Source organism: Mastigoproctus giganteus, chromosome 8, assembly GCF_048544385.1.
Source record: "Mastigoproctus giganteus isolate SK-2022 chromosome 8, ASM4854438v1, whole genome shotgun sequence".
In the NCBI taxonomy this organism is placed as follows: Eukaryota; Metazoa; Arthropoda; class Arachnida; order Uropygi; family Thelyphonidae; genus Mastigoproctus; species Mastigoproctus giganteus.
This window is the reverse complement of record NC_143582.1, coordinates 76,386,195-76,408,400: the sequence shown is the minus strand read 5'-3', so window position 1 is coordinate 76,408,400 and position 22,206 is coordinate 76,386,195. Positions and strand designations below refer to the sequence as shown.

At 35.9% G+C, this 22,206-nt stretch overlaps 1 protein-coding gene across 3 annotated transcripts in view; it reads right to left on the bottom strand.

Moving 5' to 3' along the window:
- The window catches only part of LOC150081648 (tyrosine kinase receptor Cad96Ca-like), a 181,925-nt gene that overhangs the window by 36,437 nt on the left and 123,282 nt on the right, over positions 1 to 22,206 (bottom strand). For all 3 annotated transcript variants that reach the window (XM_090379510.1, XM_090379512.1, XM_090379513.1), the window contains 2 exons: positions 5,797 to 5,983; positions 3,290 to 3,400 (listed from right to left, as the gene is read on the bottom strand). In XM_090379510.1, coding sequence (XP_090235636.1) covers positions 3,290 to 3,400; positions 5,797 to 5,983 — 298 coding nt within the window. The remainder of the gene's footprint in view (positions 1 to 3,289; positions 3,401 to 5,796; positions 5,984 to 22,206) is intronic.

Genomic DNA, 22,206 nt, shown 5'->3' with positions numbered 1-22,206 from the left:
GGACTCTTCAAATCTTTTTCAGAAAGCCACAGAAAGAATAGATTTATCATGATCATCAATTTTAATGAGTTGACTTTAGATAAGTATGTAACAGAGGTGGAAATATAAGCTAACAGAAATTACAGCCATATACAAGAAGCAAGTTTCCTAGTTTTATCAAAATAAAGTTTGGATTGATTAATGACTTGTTTACAACTAGTAAAAGTCAAAAGATACAAAGAAGGAAGCCTTTTGTTGCATCAACTAAAACACTTGGCTTTATAATTTAGCTGCCCATTAAATTTAATCAACATCCACTCAGGAAATCTGTTTATTCCAGTGATCAGCAACATGCTTAACCAAATATAAATTCTTGTCTAGTCTATTAGTTTTCCACAAAATACCTAGTTCCTCAGTTCTGTAACTCACATTGCCATACGGGTGTTCTTCACACTGACCACTTCAGCCTTATGTGGAGTATCATTATCAACCATGATAGTGAATTCAGGGTTTGTGGCACCTGCGAAGGATGTTCCAATGATTCACCAGACCACTACCACAATAGTGGTCCTTTCCCTTGAGTGATGGAGGTGTTTCTCTTCAAAAATATTAACTTCAACATTGATTCTTGACTAATCTGCCAAGAGCAAATTCAGATGGAGTTGTCTGCACCATATGAAAGGCTCTCCTGTGGTAAGGAAGGGATGGGAAGGCAAACCATGGGCTGTCTCACAGAGTTGCTGAGAGCTACCTGGCTTTCATTTCTCTATGGAGTATCACTATCTCTGAAGTAGCCTAATCAGCACAATACATTTCATTTGGCCACTTGTTTGGGGAGGTCCAGGTTCAATTCCCACTGATGAATGGCACATTCATCTGAGTGTGTAAGGGGGGGCCTCGTTAGTTATTCCAGATTTTTCAGCTTGTGAACATATGTTGCTTGGAGATGTTAACAGTGGTATATATGAAGTTTCACTGTTAAAGCCAGATAATAGTCATCCTCAGATGGCATAACTTGTGGGCAACCCTGAACTTAGATTTGATACCGCTCTTGTCTCCTTTGTTTTCAACTCACCACCTACAGAAAAGCTAATCAAATACCTTTTGTACTGCCTTAGATTAGAAATGAGTGCTTCTATTATAGCGTACACATTTATAGATCACCTGATTTGCATGTTCTGGAGCTTGGCTTAAAATTTTGAGTCAGCATATAATCCAAATATAATGTAAAAATTGATGCAATTTTATTTTGTGGATAAGACATGGTTGTAACTTAGTGAAATATAAACTGCGTCAGGAAAGGTGACGAGTAAACATTAATTGTTTACTTTAAATAAAATTAAAAGTACCACTATAAAAATGGCATGGCTGAAAGAAACAAAGCCATTTGGTGTCCCATTTCATCTTTATAGGGACATGTGGTCACCTGCTCTAAACAATAATTCTTTTCACATATTTTTTAATGACTTGTTTTTGCCTTACCATTAATCACCTGTGGGACACACTCCCAACAATCCATTTCATCCAAGGGATGCTCAATAGGATTGAGGTCAGAGCTCTGAGCTGACCAGTCTGTCACTACATGGACCTTCCCCAATGTGTTGCCACTTCCAAACTTCACTGTCAGGATGATACAGTCTAGCAGGTAGAATTCTCCCAGGCTTGACTATCAGACTGGAACACTGTGCCACAACTCATTACTCCACTGGTCTACAGTTCAAGAACAGCAATATCTGGTATTAGTCAGAATGATTAGTGGCTTGTGGATGGCTGCACACCCATGGTAAGCTTTATCATGCAGCATCCTGTGGACTGCACTGGAGCTGAAGCATTCCAGTCATCTCACTAAAGGCATGTAAAGGTACATAGTGAAAACTTGGACATGGTTCTGAATGGACAATTCAGGTTGTTTTGTGATAGTTTCAGCACCAATCTTCAACCTAGGGACCTTCAGTGTTGCATACAAGAACAATTGCTTGTGTGGCATCCTGTTATCATTCTGCACTGGAAGGCTGTTAACTCCATAAATCCTGGTATTTTGCATGCAGAATCGTAATACTGTCTCCTTGAAGGCCTACAAACATTTATTTACAGTTGCCTGATAGGTAAGATGGTTACATCCTATCTAAGCCTGATAGGCTTAGGTAGGATGTAACCAGCTATCAACAGAGGGGTGTGTCTGGATATTAAATGGAAGGAAAGCATACACTAGATTAATGATCAGTAATCCTTGTAGCCAACTTTTTAAAATTAATTTCATAATACCTTTCAAACTCACCAATTTAACTACAGCAAGTCCCCAACATACATAAGAGATACGTTCCAGGACTTTTTACATAACCCCGGAATGACTAATAAAATATTGCTGCTATATCCCTAATATGCAAAAGAATGAAGAAAAAATTATTATATATTTTTCAATTAATTAGTTATTTTTTTAATTAGTTCAACTATCTGGGGACAGAAGGGGAAAAAAAAAAAGCATATTATTGTACTGTAAAAACTGATATGCATTTCATAGCCTTCGTTATTATAGTTTTATAGTTGACTTCATTGGTGCCGATCCCTACACTGCTTCTCGTATTGTGTTCATACTGACAAATCTAAATCTCACACCATTTTTATACATCCTTATCATTTTAATTTTTTGATCCAAATCGATCGCTTTCTTTTTCTTGGTAGCTTTACTGGTACCGCTGTCACTTATTCTCTTAGTCGGCACCATGATAATGGTCAAAATTAAATTTTCTGTAAAGAACTTCACAGGGTTAAGGCAGAAGCACATTATTATCAACTCACGCGAGCTCACATTTCTGGAGGTCACTACCATAAAACAAAAACAATTTGCAGTTTCCGGTTTGTTGGGCTTTTCTGTTAGTACAATTCATTATAAACGCGTAGTAAACTCAATCTTATTGAATTTGCGATAATACTTATAGCTGGAATTCTGTGGGGTTTTGTTATTATGGTGAAATGTGTGTCTCCCCCTTCACTGAAATCGTCAGTCATATAAAAAAACAAATTTTGAGAATCTTCTCTTCATTCCTGTTTTTTAAGCTTTGTAAACTTGTTACTCCATATCTCACTTGTGCAAATTGTGCGTGCTGTGTTCCTCATTATTTATTATACTGTTTTAAATTTTACAATCCTAAAAAAAAAAAAAAAAAAAAAAAATTATGTAACTCCAAAGTTACGTAAGTTGGGGACTTACTGTATATACTTTAACCAAAGAACTAATGAAAGCATTAATTTAAATCTTTTGCTAAGAAAGATGTCAGATTTGCATCAGCATGAAGAAACTGTCAATTACCTTGTAGAGTACAGCAACCCAAGAGTGTAACCACATTAGGATGTAGGCCCATCATTTGCATTATCTGTAGCTCCTTCAATAAATCCTCTTTATCTTTGAGACTGGCATTCTCTAAAGAGAGAGGAAGAAAAAAAAAAAAAAAAAGAACACTATCAGTTTTTGATTTACTATATATTTTTAGTGATTATATATAAATTATTATATATTTTATATATTATAATTATATATTACATATTGTTATATATATATTATATATTACATATTGAGATACAGGAGTGGATACCCTCTCCTATTGCATGATCTACAAATAAACAAGTAAATATTTATACTGAAAGGACAGAATTCATGTGATACCTAGTTCCTGGGCAATGCAATGCTGTCACCCCTCTCGCCAGTGGACAAACCCTCCGCTTGTTAGGTATTATCCCGTTATACAAGGCAATGGTCAGGCCACACCTAGAGTACTGTGTACAGGCCTGGAGGCCTCATTTTAGGAAGGATGTAGAGTTGCTAGAATGAGTACAAAGAAGGGGAACAAAGGGGCCCTTACCAAGAATGGCTTAAATTCTGCAAATTGCAGCACCTGGAGAGTAGGCACCTGCAAGGTGATCTGATTGAGGTGTATAAGGCCTTGAATGGGTTGAGCATGCTGAATTCTGATGGGATTCTTCTGCTTGCTCAGATTACAAACCTGAGGGGGCATAAATTCAAATTGAGGAAAGACAGCTGTAGAATAGAGGTGTGAAAATTTGCCTTTAGCCAGCTGGTAGTTAATTGTTGGAACAAACTTCCATCTGTCGTTATAAGTTGATAGCTTAAATAAATTCAAGCAGGAACTAGACAAACATTTAGAGGGAATGGTTGTGTGAATTTTTTTTTTTTTTTTTGGCTGATGCTCCCTAAATGTAGTACCAAACAGTTGGTACGTTCCTCTGGGGTTACTTCTACCCATATGCAGTACTTTTCATTTGTCAATGTTGAACTTCTCAGCCCATCTACCCAAAAAATAAGCTCATACGCTTGCTTTCTTGCATCACATGCCTCTATTACTAATCGTAATGAGTCCAATATTGGTGTTTTAGCATGACCTTAAGAACTTAGAGTATTTCAGATTTATATTAAAGACAATATTGCTCCACTTGAAGTTTTACAGATACTTTTCCAAATGTAGCAGTTGTATTAAGAATTTTTCTAACTTTATCAGTTTCAGTTACCTCAGGTGAACCTGAGTTTATCAAAAATTATTTAGGATTGACAATATCTCAACAACTCTCTAATTTGGCAATAATTTCAATAGAAAATGATATTTTGGAACAAATAAACATAAATGAAATAATTAATAAATTCGCACATCTTAAAGCGAGAAAACATAAATTTGTATAATTTCCTTTTACTTTATTATTGTGGATATGATTATAAAGTTTATTTCTAGAATTTCAGAAAGATTTTGTTATTTTTGTTTGTTGTTTCATTACATATGAAATGTCTAATTCTTTGCCTTTAAAATAAATTAATAATTATTTACACCTTATTTTATTTTTTAATCCAAATATTTTAGGGCGGCACATGGGGTCGCAGCAGACCTGACCCTAGATTAGATAAATTAACAAGCAAGCCCATTTGTCCCATTAAAAGCTATAAATTACGATATGCATGGTGTTTGTTCGAAGTGTGCATATAGGTGTTTAATAGGGTAAAATTGCTATTTCACTCAACTTTTTGTTTAGTTACAAGTACAATGGCAGTACTCTATATTAATCACCTATATGTACAATTTTTGTAATTCTTTTCTTTTTTCCTATGTTATGTTTGTTCTGATTATATTTAGTAGAATATAATTTTATGTCTTTTTTTTTTTTTTTTCATTTCATTTTACAAAAGTATTAGTCTGCGATGGATTAGAAATAAAAGAAACTGGTCCTTGACCATGGACAGTTTGAGAAGCACTGCACTAGACTTCAATTTACTTCTTTCATTGTAGCTTCTGTTAGGTTTTAATGCTGAAGTTGATGGAACTAATATATATATTTTTTGTGGCAATTCCCATTTATTTCACAAAATATGAAATTAGCTACAGATATCCTCAGGTTGTTAACATAATTTTTTGTATTGTTACAGATGTGATGATGCTGCTATCAAGTCTTTTGAAAATTTATTTTTACTTCAACAATTAATCCTGCAAAATCTGGAGAGAACACTTCATTTTTTTCAGTAATTAATTATGCATCATCTGTAAAAAAAAAAAAAAAAAAAGGCCAAATTCACAGCGAGAGTATTTCTAACAAATTTACACAAATGTAGACTGAGAAAATTACACTATTCAAATATGGAGATCAATTGTTGAAAGATAACAGAAAAACAACATCTGAAGAAAATTAATTTTATGTAGTCAGCTTTTCACCTAGCTAATAGCATATTTTGCACCAAAACTGGAGTTGCTAACTGTTTCTTACTGTTTCAAGAAGAAAATCAGCTTTATACAAGTAATACAGAACCTCTGGCCTTACCTTTTACCGTTTTAACTGCTACAATTACCGAACCAGGAACTCCACATAACTGACGTGCCTCTGCTTTCCAGACTTGACCAAAGTTTCCCTCTCCAAGCACATGAAGCAAACGTAAGTAATGGCGAGGAATTTCCCATGGCGAAATTTTCCGTTGCTTCCATGAATTCCTTTTCATCTCTTTACCAATCTGTAGAATGGGAGGGAAAAAATTACATGTTCCATATTATCAGTCTGTGATTCCTGAACTGAATATGGATAATTTATTTTACTGACTATATATATAAGGAATTTTCAACCTCCCCTAATTTTCTGAAAAAAATTGTATTCAAAATATCTTTTCCTGAACAGAAAAGAACTATGCAGCAAAGTCCCAATTTACATGTAACTACATTGTTCATTTAGGTATTTGACTATTTAAACAGACAAAGTTTGACTGACAAATGGCAACACTAATCATTAGCTGAATGTGAGCATCAACTGAAGTTTCTGTGCATATAATAAATATCCCAGCGACACAAGAGCAATTTTCTCTAGAGATCTGGATTGCAATTCCGAAAATTGCCCTTCCACTCCTGACATATGCAAGGGAAAAAAACTAAGAATTATCTGGCATGGTAAAACTGTGTGTGTATGTGGTGCATGGACTTTCAGGCTTCTGAAAGTGAATGCACCAGTTTACATAACTAGCACACTTTGGAAGTTTTGTTACTACAATTAGAATTTCTTTTTATATTGGCACTTTAATTCACCTCTCTAAATACATACTATTAACATTTACAATGAGTGTGAATGACAACAGCAAGATATGATTGAAAATTAAGTAACATACATGGATCTTGAAAGAAGCAGATTTTTATTCTTACTGGTGCACTACCAATTCTTTCAATATAGCCTCACAATTGTAAGGACATTAATTTTTCAATGGCAATATAAATAAAAGAAAACCACTCAGGGCTTGACTGATGATTTTTTTTTTTATTATTGCTATTATTTTTTAAAATATCGTCAAGTTTTACTGGAAACAAAAATATTTTATACATACAACTTGTCATATGGAAATCCAACCATTATTACCCAAATGTTTTGTGCAGTCAGAGATGCTTCAAGAACAGGTTGATTCTTCTGTCAGCTAACAAGACTATAATTAAATCATGGCATTTGCATTAAGCCTGCAAGAATTCTTTACAAAATTAAACCAACAGTGCAGAGTTTTCTTCTTTCCAATTTCACTTGTTATTTTAGAATTAGCCACTCATTATTCTGCTGTGACCCTTGATTATTTCTAAAAATTCATTGTGGATCAAATAGAACTCCATTGTTAGTGCAGAGGATCAGGTCAACTGACAAACTGTACGGCTGAGCTTAGCCTTCTTTGTTTAAATCCAACATCCCAGAACTTTGGTGGGAACGATAAATATTCTCATATCGTTCTTTAAGAGTTGCCATATACCTTGGGAGGGCGGTAAATAATTATCTGCAAATTTGTCAGTCGTCATCAGTATTATCTTGATGATGGAGTGGATTGGAACATTGGGAAATTTTCCAGTGAGACCCAAGTAACATGGATGGAAAACCGTTTGAAACTTTGCATCTTTATGATATTCTTAAATTTATGATAAAAAGATATACATTTATTCTTGTTTTGGTTGGTTTATCATGCATTTAGTGTTCTGAAGAACTCTATAGAAAAATTTTAAAGAAAAATATATTTCAATCATACAATTTGTGAAGGCGACATATATTTCTATCCCAAATTCCTTTGCACCTAGCTCCTCCAACAATTCACCTCTAAGATCATATACAATCTTTTTTGGATTATTGGTAAGTTAAATAAATTTGGTTTATAATTTTTAACTAGTTTGAAATGTAACCCCTCCCTAATAATAACAGTGACAGTTGAATCCAGTACTGCCACAGTAACACTATATACTATTTATAAATAAAAAAAGATATTTACTTTTTTTTAAAGCCATATTCTAAATCAAGAAAAAAGCAACATGCCACTTTAAAACTGGCTCTCATTGCATCCATACAGCAAATAAAATTGTACTTTGGTGCTCTTCTGTTGTTGAACCACAACAAAACTGGCTCCAGTTTCTAGTCTCTCATGCTGTTTAATTATTTCACAATTGATGTAAGATAAATTACTTTAAATTTTTTTTTCATTGCTGTCATACAATGAAAGTGTTTAATGATTAGGCAGATCTTTAAATATTGTAGAAAAGCAATGTTCCAAGATGGGGGGGTACCTATATTTTGGTACTACTATTAAAAAACAGTTGAGGGAGTATCTTGTAATAACTAATAGTGTTTAGGGGATAAATTTCTTAGATAAACATAAGGGTATGTCAACAAATAAAAGTTCAATACCACTGCCCTAGCACTGGTATGTGATATCAGCAAGTGGAGGATGCACAATGAAATCTCAAAAAAGTGATTCTTCTGACATCCATAATTTTCAAATTGTTTCAATTATTATTTTATTTTCTGCATAATATAAAGTGCTGCCAACAAACAGCTATTAATACTACAGGATGTCAATCAACTTCAATGTTAAAAAAAAAAAAAAAAAAAAAACCATCAATATGTTGTATTAATGATCACATAACAGGGGTCAAAATTCTAATATGTTAATACTTATGAATGAACAGATTTCCAAGTACATTAAGCACTGTTTAATTATTTTTTTGATGCAGAATGTTAATTGGATGAAAATGGAGTCCAGATATTGGAGAACAAAAAACTTTTTAGACTGTTGCATAAGCTTTGCTTCCTTGCATTGCATACCAAAACACTAAAAGATCAACAATTTTTTCATACATGACTACTTTGACCTTTAGGAATGATATATATTCAACTTTCCTTAATTAAAAAAAATAATAAAAATAAAATTAGAGCCAAACAATGATTAGCAATGGCCACATGGTGTAAGAAAGCCTATGGCTTATGCTGCACCAGCCAAAAAAAAAAAGTGAATAATTAATAAAAAAAAATAGACAACTTATATTACCCTCCTCCCATAGGTTATTATTCAGCTGTCATCCTCTCAGAACCTTAACCACCTCAATCAAGTCTCCTCTAAGGTGCCTAGTTTCCAAGCTCTGCAACCCACATAGTCAAAATCTTTCCTTGTATGGACACTCTTTTGCCAATCTCACCAGGTGAATTACCCGTCTTTCGACTCATTCAAGAAGCACAATGTCTTTCTTTAAGTGCAGTCTCCATACCTGAACACAGTATCCCAAGTGTGATCTAACAATAGCCTTATATAATGGGATTATGACATCCTTATCTCTGCTAGCAATTGTTCGATAAATCATCCGATAGGACACCACGCCTTCCTTGCAATCTGTCTACAATGCTCAGAGAACTTCATGTCTGACTGTATTGTAGCAGTCAAGTCCCTTTCCTCCACCACTGGCTTTAGTTCAACTCCACCAAATGTATAAGTTATTTTGGGGATTTCTGTTCCCCAGGTGTAATGACTTACACTTTGCTGGATTAAAGCATAGCTGCCTTTTTCTGACCATCCCTGAAGAAGCTCTACTTGGCAGTGAATAACTACTCTACCAATCTTTACATCATCTGGAAATTTAGACATCACATGCCTTCTATCCTTTCATCATTGTCATTTATGAAAATCAAAAACAACAGTGGTCCTAATACTGATCCTTGGGGAACACTACTTCCCTTCTTACATCAACCCAATCTGAGGAATAGCCATTTATCACAACCCTCTGCCTCCTGCCCTGAAGCCATCCATATAAGGATTTTCCCTGCAATTCCAACCTGTTCCAGCTTATAAAGTCACCACTTATTATTATTAGTCATATGATTCAAGGAAGCCTGAGGCTTATGTTGCACCAGCCAAAAAAAAATTCCCTGAGTTACCCTGAGAGAGTCAGAAGCAGAAAGGAATCATCAAGAAAGAGAAGAATGATGATATCCAGCTTAGGACCCTGGGTTTGCCAAGCCCATACTCACCAAATGTGAGCCCCTCATGTCGGACTGAGTCAAATGCTTTGCTGAAATCCAAATAAACAATGTCGAAATTATGTTCTATCCAGTTATATTAAAGGAGGCAGCAGAGGAAGTAAGCAAACCCTTAGCCATAATTATGAGAGCTTCCTTGGACTCAGGGGAGGTACCCACAGACTGGAGATGTGCAAATGTGACCCCAATTCACAAAGGAGGATCAAAGGCTGACACAAGTAATTATAGACCTGTGAGTTTAACTTCTGTTACAGGAAAATTAATGAAAGCACTAGTTAAAGAAGCACTGCAGGATCATTTAGACAAGACTTCAGTTATAGCTCGGACACAGCATGGTTTTGTTAAGGGGAAGTCTTGCCTGACCAATTTGATTGGATACTATGATGCAGTCACAAAGGAACTGGATGCAGGGAATAACTCTGATATTATATACTTGGATCTTAGAAAGGCTTTTGATACTGTTGCACAAATTGGAGCAGTGTGACATTGGAGGCAAATTGCTGCTGTGGATAAAGGGGTGGCTGAGGGGGAGAAGACAGAGTGGTAATCAATGGACACTGCTCATCGTGGACTAATGTTATTAGTGGAGTCCCTCAGGACTCAGTGTTGGGTCCATTATTGTTTTCTGTATTCATAAATGATATTGATGATGGTATATCAAGCTTAATGTCGAAGTTTGCAGACGATACAAAGGTAGGCAGGGTTGTCAAGGACACTACTGACACTATGCTGCTGCAACAGGATCTGGAAAGGTTGAGCAGATGGGCTGAGAGGTGGCAAATGAAGTTTAACATTGACAAATGTAAAGTACTACACATGGGAAACAGCAACCCCAGAGCAACGTATCAACTCTGTGGTACTACACTGACAGTGGTAGAGAATGAAAGGGACCTGGGGGTGGTTGTGCAGGCAGATATGAAGTTCTCTGAGCAGTGCAGACGGGCTGCAAGAGTAGCTCATGGAGTATTGTCAATGATATATAGGAATTTTTCTAGCAGGGATAAGGAGGTGATTATTCCCTTGTATAAGGCAATGGTCAGGCCACACCTAGGATACTATATACAGGTCTGGAGGCCTCATTTCAAGAAGGATGTAGAGCTGCTGGAACTAGTACAGAGAAGGGCAACAAGATTAGTGAATGGAACAAAGGGGTGCTCTTACGAAGAAAGGCTTAAGTTTTGCAAATTAGTGTCTGGAGACTAGGCACCAGCGAGGTGATCTGATAGAGGTGTATAAAGCCTTGAATAGTTTAAGCATGCTCAATGCTGATGGGATTCTTCCTCTCGCTCAGAATAATCACCTGAGAGGGCATAAATTCAAATTGAGGAAAGACAGATGTAGGATAGACGTGCGGAAATTTGCCTTTAGCCAGCGGGTGGTTGGTTGGTGGAACAGACTTCCATCCCTTGTCGTGGAAGTTGATAGCCTAAATAAGTTTAAGGCTCAGCTGGACAGGTATTTTGAACGAACAGAGGGGTGAAGTGTAAGTGGTTTTTTTTTTTTTTTTTTTTTGGCTGATGCTGCATAAGCTTGCTTTCTTGCATCAAATGCCTCTACATGCTAATGCTATTCCCAAAATCCAGCTCTTGAGTGACCCTGTCAAAATAGCTAAACAGATTAGCTGTTTTGACATGTACAAATCCTTCAGAATTCCATTTTATATCTAAATGATCCTGAACTCTATTATTTTTCCTACTACTGAAGTTACACTGACCGGCCGGTAATTTCCCATTTCACTTCTAGAACCACCCTTATGTATTGGGGATACACTGGCACTTTTCCAATCCAACGGAATTACTCCTGAGTCCAGTGATGCTCTCATAATTAGGTTCAATGCACTCACTTGCTGCCTCCCTTAAGATTATAGGATCATCAACCCCAGGAGCCTTACTGGCCTGTAGGCTCAAAAGTTTTTTCATTAAATAAACATGTGAAATTTCAACTTCACTCCCATAATACACAAAGGGTTTTTCTTCTGTAAATAAGCAACATAAAGCCAAAGTAATTAGATTAGGAAATATTTATTTACTTGTTATAGCAGCAGCACCTGAAGGTTCATAGTCTGGGAGATGAAGCATCTCTGCACAGCCACCCACTTACCAATAAAAACTATTGTGTGGTTAGCGTCTGTCACACTAGAGTTTTGATAAGTTAGACAAGCAGGACAGAATAGTGGAAAGCAAAAGTCTGGATGCAGCAAAACCCCTTTGGTTTCTCAATTTCAGAAATTTGTTTCAAACTTTTGAACAAGTAAATAGTTATGTACACAGTAACCAGGCAGATTTTCATTATCTTTGGGAAAATTTATTTTACTAGGTTCATACCTTGTTCAGTGGTTGGAAATTTGCTGTATTGGAATCTCACCAAACTTGTCAGATTTAAATATTTAATTTTTTTTTTTTAATATTTAATTTTTTTTTAATATTATAATTTTTCAGAACTCTGTAACCTTAGTTTATTTTTACTTTTAAATACTTGACTAATTGAAACATTATACAGTACACTGACCCAATAAATTGACAGTATTGGCCAAACTGTGCCCTAAATATGAGAGGGATTCAAAAAATAATTTGTAATTGTGATAGACTTTTTTTTTTGATACCTTAATCTATATAGCAATCACACAAATTTTCAATTTTACAATTCGTTTTTTTTATTTGCAGTGAAGTGGAATACAGATCAGTGATTCAGTTCCTCTTTCTGCAATGGAAAACACCCAACAACTGCTGTAACAGAAGAGTGTTTCTAAAACTGAGGCATTAATTGGAAGATTGCTGTATTAGCATCAAAGAAATAACTGCAGAGCTCCAAATTAGTTTAGTGTTTGTGGAGAACATCCTCCATCAACGGTTGCATAGTGCTAGATCAGTCCTAGACCATTGACCCTTTATCAGAAGGAGGAAAGGGCATAATGTACACATGAATTGTTGTTGTGCCAGGAAAAGGAGTTTTTTCACAGCTAGTCACCATGGATGAAATTTGGATCCCAAAACTAAACAAATGTCAAAACAATGGAAGCATGCGGAAGCATGCAGAATCACTCCCTCTCCAAAAAGGCAAAGGTTCAAGGTGATGCTGTCAATTTTTTGGAATCAGCATGGTGTAATACTAAAAGATAACCTTCAAAAAGAGCTGTAATGTGAAGGCAAAGAAAAAGGTGGGGAAAGCTGTCAAGAAGTGGGTGCCCCTGCACATTCCTTGCATGCTACAATGAGATGTGCTCATGAATATGGGTTTGAAATATTGCCGCATCCTGCTTATTGCCCCGACCTTGCATCCTTGGATTTCTTCCCCTTTCCTGTCCTGAAGTCCTTTCTTCATGGAAAACACTTTGCTGATGATGAGGTGATTTCTGCTGCCACATTGTGGTTTGGATAGTCAGAGGACTTCTACAAAACTGGCCTTCAGAAGCATATTGAGAGGTGGAAAAATTGTATCATTTTGTCTGGTGATTATGGTGTTTTTTTTTTTTTTCCCCAATCTTCTATCACAACTACTTTTGGGTGAATAGAAATATTATTAATTGTAAAAGATTTTTACCACAATATCATGTAATGAGTTTCTTGCTTGGACATTAAACACACTCTCTCTCTCCCTCGCACTACTTTTGCTTCTAGAATGTAACAGAGACAGCATCACTTAAAATATCACTTGCATGCAGATTAGCTTACAAGAAAGATGCTGCTAGCAGTTAAAGCAATAAAAGAATATCAAGTAGTACTCCATGAGTTATCATACAGGACAATTTTTTATTCATCATAGTATAGCCACTCCCCGACTTATGTAAGGGTTCCGTTCCGCGGAACTCTACATAAATGGTTATGCAGCATTTATGAGGGGGTTGGGGTATTCAATATACTTCAACTCTTTCAATAATGATCTTTGAAAATCTGAAGTGCTAGCCATTCAGTTTTTTCTTTCTAAATTTGATGGAGGTAAACTTTTCCTTGGCAGTCCATTCATTCTTCAATATCAATTTTTTTCTGAGTTAAAAGTGATGTATGTATGGCGAATTTTTCATCAAATGAATAACACATGAATTTATCCAGTTGATGTACTAAATGGTTCAACATGATGAGATATATATTTAACTTCTGCTGCTTAGAAAAAGCAATAAGTACAATATTGCTTCTAACAACATATATTCAGAAATCTATAGAAACAAGTTCAGCATTATATATATATTTTTTTTTACATAAAATGAAGAATTACTGGATTTGAATTACATTTTTAAAAGAGAATAAAAAAACTTAATTATGAAATCCTAAAAACTCTTGTTGCTGATCTTTCACCAGCAATATTGTTTTATTATTATAAAAGTTTAATGTGAATTTCATCCATCATGAGCATGGCGTGTATTTCCACATAAATGACAAAAAGCCTCCTTCCAGTTCTTTGCATTGTGGGCTGCATAGTCTCCAATTCATTACAGTATGGGAATATAAAAAAAAATTCAAATGGCTATAAATTCCCCAATTTTTATAAGGATTACCTTATAAAAACTGTAAGCTGCATATATGCTGATGAATTTTCAAAAGTAATCCAGTCTCAGTCTTTGTGCATTTCCACATTAGGCTAAACACACAAGATTGAATTAATTATTATACTGTGAATTATTTAAATTTTTTTTTTACCACAATATCATGTAATGAGTTTCTTGCTTGGACATTAAACACTCTCTCTCTCTACTTTTGCTTCTAGAATGTAACAGAGACAGCAACACTTAAAATATCACTTGCATGCAGATTAGCTTACAAGAAAGATGCTGCTAGCAGTTAAAGCAATAAAAGAATATCAAGTAGTACTTCATGAGTTATCATACAGGACAATATTTTATTCATCATAGTATAGCCACTCCCCGACTTATGTAAGGGTCCCGTTCCGCGGAACTCTACATAAATGCTTATGCAGCACTCACACATTTGATTGAAGCAAAAAATAAATGTTCTACGAACATGTAAATAAAATTATTTATTCAATATTTTTATTTCATGCGCAGGAAAAATTACAAAGAGAGAGGATACACACAACATCAGCAAGTTTTACCTTTCGATCATCTTTACCAGAATTAACTCTCCAGCTGATAAGCACGTCACTGCGGAAGTTGAAGGCTGTGGAGATTTAGACGGGATTTTTTCCAACGCATCACAAAATTTCTCTGCAGTATCGGCACTAGCGACTTCACTGCATACTTTAATGTTTTGGAAACCAGCGCAATGCTTGAACCTATTAAACCACCTGTTGCTTGCCACAAACATGTCTTGGGGTTCACCCTACTTATCCTAAATATCCTCATAAATACTTTTTACTTGAATGGCCATTGGACTCAGGGCCACTTTCTTCTGAATCTGATTTTCCATCTTCAATATAGTACCTGAACGCTGTTTTGTGATCACTGTTGATCCTTTAACATGTTCTTTTATACGCGCACTGTCCTTAAAATAGTGTTCACTGTTGAAGCAGTGATACCTAATTCCGTCAATAGATGCAAACTTTGTTCTACTTCATACTACTTCATTTCTAAACCAATTTTGTTACGTTTCCTAGCACTGCCAGCACTTTCTGTTGGTCCCTTTCCCTTCACCATTGTAATAAGTAAATAGGAATGAAGAGAAGATTTTGAAAATATATTTATGATTAAAGATTTCAGTGAATGGGGACTCATTTCACCATAACATAAAAACCCACAAAATTCTAGTTATCGGTATTATTGCAAATGCAATAAGATCAAGTTTACTACCCATTTATAATAGATTGCGGTAACAGAAAAGCCCAAATTGTTTTATGGTAGTGACCTCCAGAAATGTGTTTTAGAAAAATATGACAAAGCCATTCAAAATTGATTCTTATAATGGAATATATGATAAAGATGAAAGTGTAGCACAATTTCCATTACAAAAATGATCTTTTAGAGAGATAAATAGCTTAGTATAGCGAAAATTTCAATTTCCGAGGTCTTGGAACGAAATACCAAAAAAAAAAAAAAAAACTGTTATTGGGTTCACATTACGATATTTTCACGATACCTCCATTTATTCCTACGGGGTGCAAAATAATAGTTTCTACAATTTTTTTTTAAATTTGCACCGGCCGGCAAAAACTTAGGTAAGCCGGGGAGTGGCTGTATTTCTTTTTTTGCAAGGTTCAAATTCTTCATAACAACAACATCACATCATTAAGCAGTAGAGAAAAGTTTGGAGACTTGGTTGGCAACATTGAATATACTCTTCAGCTGACATGAAGAAATGATAGCATAGAGCAAAAGAGTATTTATTGTGAAGGAATACTGTAGATATGGGAATTCAGTTGTTTCCACTAAAGAAGATATCAACGCTTCTCAGTGTGCATGATGCACCAACTAATTAGGCAGTGTTTTAGACAAAAGGAAAGGTCATGCAGGCTAACTGTCATTAAGAATACCAGACAAGGTTAATGAAACTTGGAAAATCTTGCTAAGAAAGAATTTGCATAAACTTTCACAAGGATGTCTTACAGCACAGTAAGATTTATCAGAGTGATCTGCCAGCATATTTTTACAAAATTCAGCTCAGCCAGCTACTATCACCAAATATGGAATTTGGTGTACCCCCAACATTAGAAACATTTGGTTTTCTGACAAAGCACACTTTCACTTATATGTGAATAAGCAAAATGCAAGATTCTGAGCTTTGGTTGGAGGATATATATGTCATTTTTGACAATCCATTACATGCAGAAGGAGTCACTGCATGATGTGCACTCTCTTCATTTGGCATTTTTGAGTTGGTGTTTGTTGATGGAAACATCAGTCATGTCCTATTCAAGCATCATGTGTCAGACAACTATAAATATGTTCATGGGCTTCAAGGAAAGTGTAGTACAACTCTGATCGATCGAGTTAAGACCTCCAGCACAGAATGATAACAGGGTGCCACATAAGCAATCAGTCCGTACATGGCATTGAATCCTTAAGTTGACAATTGGTGATATGATCTGAAAATGGAAGCAGACTGATGCTGAAACTGTTATGAAATTACCAAGAAACCTCCAAAGCTGAGACAGAGAGCCCTGAAATGAATCATCTCTTCAGAACAGAGGCCTTTGTACGACTACTGGTTCTGACATGTTGCACATGTCAGCACAGGATGCTGTGAAACACTGGGTACCACAGTTATGCAGTTACCCACCCTGACCAATGTCAGGCACTGGAGTGATGATTCACAGTACGTGGTCTACAGTTTGACAGAGTGTAGCAGATGCCAGGTGAAAGCTACCTGCTGGACTATATTGCAACAAGTTTGCTAAAGGAGGTGAGATGGGAGCTCATGCCACTCTGAAAGCCATAAATATATATGAATAAAATCAATAAAACAAATTTTTATCACTTATGAAAAGCAACTTTATATAACAAATTATTTATCATACCAATTACAATGCTTCATAATTTAGCAAAGGCACATGATGCAAGAAAGCAAGCTTATATAGCATCAGCCAAAAAAAATAAATAAATAAATATCACACACACACCCTTCTCATTTCACCCATCCACTCGCTCCAAATGTTTATCTAGTTCTGCCTTGAATCTTTTTTTTTTTAAGCTATCAACTTCAACAACAGATGGAAGTTTGTTCCAGCAATCAATCGCCCGCTGGCTAAAGGCAAACTTCCACACGTCTATCCTACATCTGTCTTTCCTCAATTTGAATTTATGCCCTCTCAGGCAATTATTCTGAGCTAGAGGAAGAGTCCCATCAGCATTGAGCATGCTCAAACCATTCAAGGCTTTATACACCTCAATCAGATCACCTTGCAGGTGCCTAGTATCCAAACACTGTAATTGATGCCCTGAATAACATTAACCAAATTGAAATTTTAATTCCTTTAAAATTATTTTGAAAAATCTTTTGCCCGCACAATATCAGAATTTATGTGAAGAATTGATAACCCATTCAGATTTTCTTCAAACACTGTAGCAGTAGTGTAGCTACCCTTTTTTGGGCCCGGAGGCAAAGAACATGTTCGGGGCCCTACTTAATTAATGAAAATTACAAAAACAGGAGACAGTCAGTCAAAGATGCTGGGGGACCCTAAAGGGCCCAACATCTTTGGCTGGCTGTTTAAGTTTATTTGAAACTTTTTTTCAATCACTTTCATATCATGTTTTTTAAATAAAGGACAATTTTGAGGGGGTCTGGTATCAGGCCGTTTTTCACTGGTTGTTTGGGACAAAACCATGAATGCTGAGATCTAGATCTCCTGGATAATAATATGGCAGCACATCATAGAAAACCCATGCCTGCATCAGCAGGACAATGCCCCATATCATGGCTGGTTTGAAGATGCAAGCATCAAAAAGTTGAACTGGTCAGCTCACAGCTCTGATCTCAATCCTATAGAGAACCTCTGGGATGAATTAGATCAGCATTTCTCAAACTGTGTTCCATGGGATGTGAACAAGTGTTCTGTGAAAAATCATAATTAAAAAAATAAAATAAATTTTGCATATTTGTAGTGTACACCCCTTTTGTATCATTATAACATTTAACATAATTTTTTGTCGGTTATTAATATACTGGCATAGACTAATAATCAAATAGACCACGGAATGCTTTATTTTGGTGGGCTTTTGCAAAGAGGAGAGAAGTTTTGTAGGGATAATGACATCTACAAAAAAGTAGCAATGTAGTGATCTAATATGCCATTCGTATGTGATTTAGCCTGGAGTACATGGGTTGAAAGAGAGGAGGAAGCGAACCGATATCATAACTGAACCCACTTCCTTGTATACATTTTTTTTGAAATATTATTATTCAAATATGTGACCATGGATTTGTGGTTGAAAAAAGGAACTTTAAAATGAGAAGCAAGTACTTCTAGTATTGCAACTGTGGTCAATGAAATTAAACACAATATTGTCACACTTCAAAGTAAGGATGAACAATCACAGCTTTTGTTTCCAAAAAATCTGAAGTGAGAAAACAGGAACTAACTAATAAAAGACCAAAACGAAAGTATAATTACAGTTATTTGAATTTCGGCTTTACATGTGTTGGAAATAAGGATGCTCCTGATTTTCAGTGCCTCATATGTAACAAAATATTAGCAAACAGTTCTTTGCTGTTGCAATAAACTTGTGTTCTGCGACTAAAAAAACGTTTGGGAAATGCTGAATTAGATTGTCAGGTGCATATGAGGACAGATTGTCCAAAAACAGAGCTGAACTGTTCACTACTTGAAGGCCAAACGACAGAAAATATCAGAAAACATTTAAAAAGAACTGATGGACAGAATACCACAGAGACTAGATATTGTTATTAAAGACTCAAAGCTTCAGCACACAGTATTAAATTTTCTGTAAACAAGATTATTTGCAGATATTAATAGCAGGGTCTTTAGGCTGTCACAGATATTCTCAAGTATGTCAAGCTTGGCTTGCTACCCTAGAGTCTAAAATTCTGATGTAACTGATATTCAGGTTACACACAAATCACATGCTGTTGGTGATTTGTCACCAACAGCATGTGATTTGTGTTCAGATGATCACAAATCAAGTGAACCTAATTTCAGCAAAGTCCAGTTTGTCTGTGACAGCCAAATCCTCTGCTTGCACCTCCATGATGGTGGGATTGTTAGTAACCCTGAGTATAGGCCTCATGTGCAAGTCCTGAAATAAGGTACCTAATACACTGGAGGTGGCCACCCAGGTGCAAACCAATGTAAGCAGGTGACATTCGCACCACATGGAGAAATTCCACCTCTCTGTGTTAGCAGGCAATAACAGATAGTAGATGGCTCTCATCAACCGGTGCAATGCCACCACTTTTCTTAATGGTGGAACCTATGTTTAGTCTCCAGAGCAAAGCTCCAGCAATTCTTCCCCCCACCCATCTCTTACATCATGCAGTATGATTGATATCATTTAAGGTTATAATGGACATCCGGGCGAGATCCAATCTTCCTTACATTTCAAGGGTAAAGCTCTAAAATGGTGTTCACAGGCCAGCCATTAGCTAGTCCACTAGACTGAACCTATTGGTAATTCCCTAAGAGGCTTCTGGATCAGTTAGTGTATAATCGTACTGCCTTTACTCTGTCAGAGAGAGTCTAAGTAGTGTGTATGCACGGGGGGGATGTAAAGGTCACATTACGGCAAGGAGCTGGGTACATTCTTGCCACGTGTACACCACATCTGAGAATTTCATTACTTCATACAGCATGTCCCCCCCCCACCTTTTCTTGTTACTGAATACACACATGAATTTTCAAACTAATAGAACAAACTTATCTGCAAAAAGAATTTAAAACCTCTCAAACACTTCCTTGTTCATTTCACAAATATACATGGTCTCAGTTCAAATGATGTCCATTTCCACTTACTCCATCTCACCTACATAACACACCCCACAATCCGGGCATTTAATCTCATAAATGAGAAATTCCGGCCTTACTCCCGAGGAACCATGTGACGAGTGCCGTGGATCTGCTATTTAAGGATGGCCACACAGCAAGTCTGCAAAAACCCCTGTACTTTCTGACAGAATCACAATTATCAGTTGATTCAACCTCTGCCCATCACAGTTGTCCAAATCATTTGCTGTACAATTCCTTTCACTTCAAAGGTGGTGCTTGTACATATGTCCACTATGATATTCCCTGTCAGAGCCTTAGTAATTTGGAATCTCCTCTTTTCAATCTTCTTTTGCTTAAAATCTCTGTACCACATTCTGTCTAATTCATCTGTTGCCCCTATTGTTCTCCTAACTCCACTAATCACTTGGAACTCTGACTTTTTCCAGTCCGACTTTCCTAACAATGAGGTAATTTTCCTTGGCAATTTTAATGTTCACAACTTCAGCTGGTCTAGATGCCGAGGCTTTTGCAATTACTACTGACCTTGCACAGATTGTTCATTTATCTACCATAGTACTACAATCCTAATCATGCAGCCAACTGTGGTGAGCTATAGTGGGCTGACGAGAGCCCATTGTTGAGATGATTATTTATTTTACAAATGAAATCCTGAATGCAATTATTGAGTATCCAGAGCCGAAACTACAGTGGGGCGAGCAGAGCCCCCATCCCAAGCATTTTAATGCGCAATTGACCAGTTATTATTTTAAAATTGCTTCATTTTTGATTTAATTACAGTTGGTCCTCTGTTTAACAAACTTCTTTACAGCAAATTTTTTTGAATTCCCCCTTGGTAATTACATTAAAACTAGTTTCCGTTGAACAAAAAAAATTTTAATATAATGAACAGATTAAGAGAAGCAACTTTGTACGCATTGTTCTCACCTCTGGTCTTTAGGCAATTAGCGCGAATTAAGGGTGAAAGGGATTGCCGTTTCACAATGTTTGTGGTGTCCGTAAAACCTATGCAGTCACACTAGTCAATATCCTTTCCATAGCAAGTCAGAGGATTAAGAAGGTTCCCGACATGGACAATTGTGATCAACCTCTGTTGTGGTTCCCCTTTATTCTGATAAACAGGCATATGTTTTTCGGAGAAGTGAATGGTTCATGCCTTCCAGTAAATTTCTCCGTCTATGTTTAGGTGGTCACAATAGCTGAATATCAGTGTGATTCCGACATTTTGCACAGTATTCAAAGAACTAGATTTTGAAACTTTGTTGAGGCTTTCACTGTGCAGAAAATGTTCTAAAATATAATGGCATAAAGGCAATAATTAAAAAAAACTATGCATTATATGCACTATATCAACAATCTCCAAAAAACCAGCGTGAATTAAGGATGATTGCTAAAAAACTTGATGTGGAAACTATAAAGATCGGTCATGTGTTCGGGCCATGATGGGTAGCTTGCGGAATTATCCCACTTTGTGTAAACATTTTGAATCAGAAAGTTAAATATTCGGGATTATTAAACCGACTTTTAATCTGGAATTTCTTAACAATTTAGCACTAATGATTGACATCCTGGAGGAACTATCTTACCTTTCAGAAGCTTTACAGAATCACTATGATAAAAGAAAATAAATTAATTATTCGAACTATCAATGCTATTGCTAATTTGAAAAATTATGAAGCTAAAATTGAGAGCACGTTGAAATGGAAAGAATTTGAAGGAATCAAAATCGAAAGTAAGAACAGATTTACACAAAATTGCCTCATGACAAGTTATTAAATGCATTGTTTTATCCTTAAAGCATAAGCTATTAATGCAACAAAGAGCGATTTTAAATTAAAGAAAATAGTGATACCAATGACGGTGAGGAATTGAAAGAAATTTTAAACATATGCTACCCGAAATCGTGGAATATGAAAGAACTTTCGTCTCAGTGGCAAGAGAGTGAAAACCGGATAAGAAATTTAAGTTTTCTGATGAAATAAAATTAATGATTTTAGAGTTTTTGTCGAAGACAGCTTATCTTTAAAATAGCGTGAAATTCCCTTTTCAATTAAGAAAGCCAGAAATATC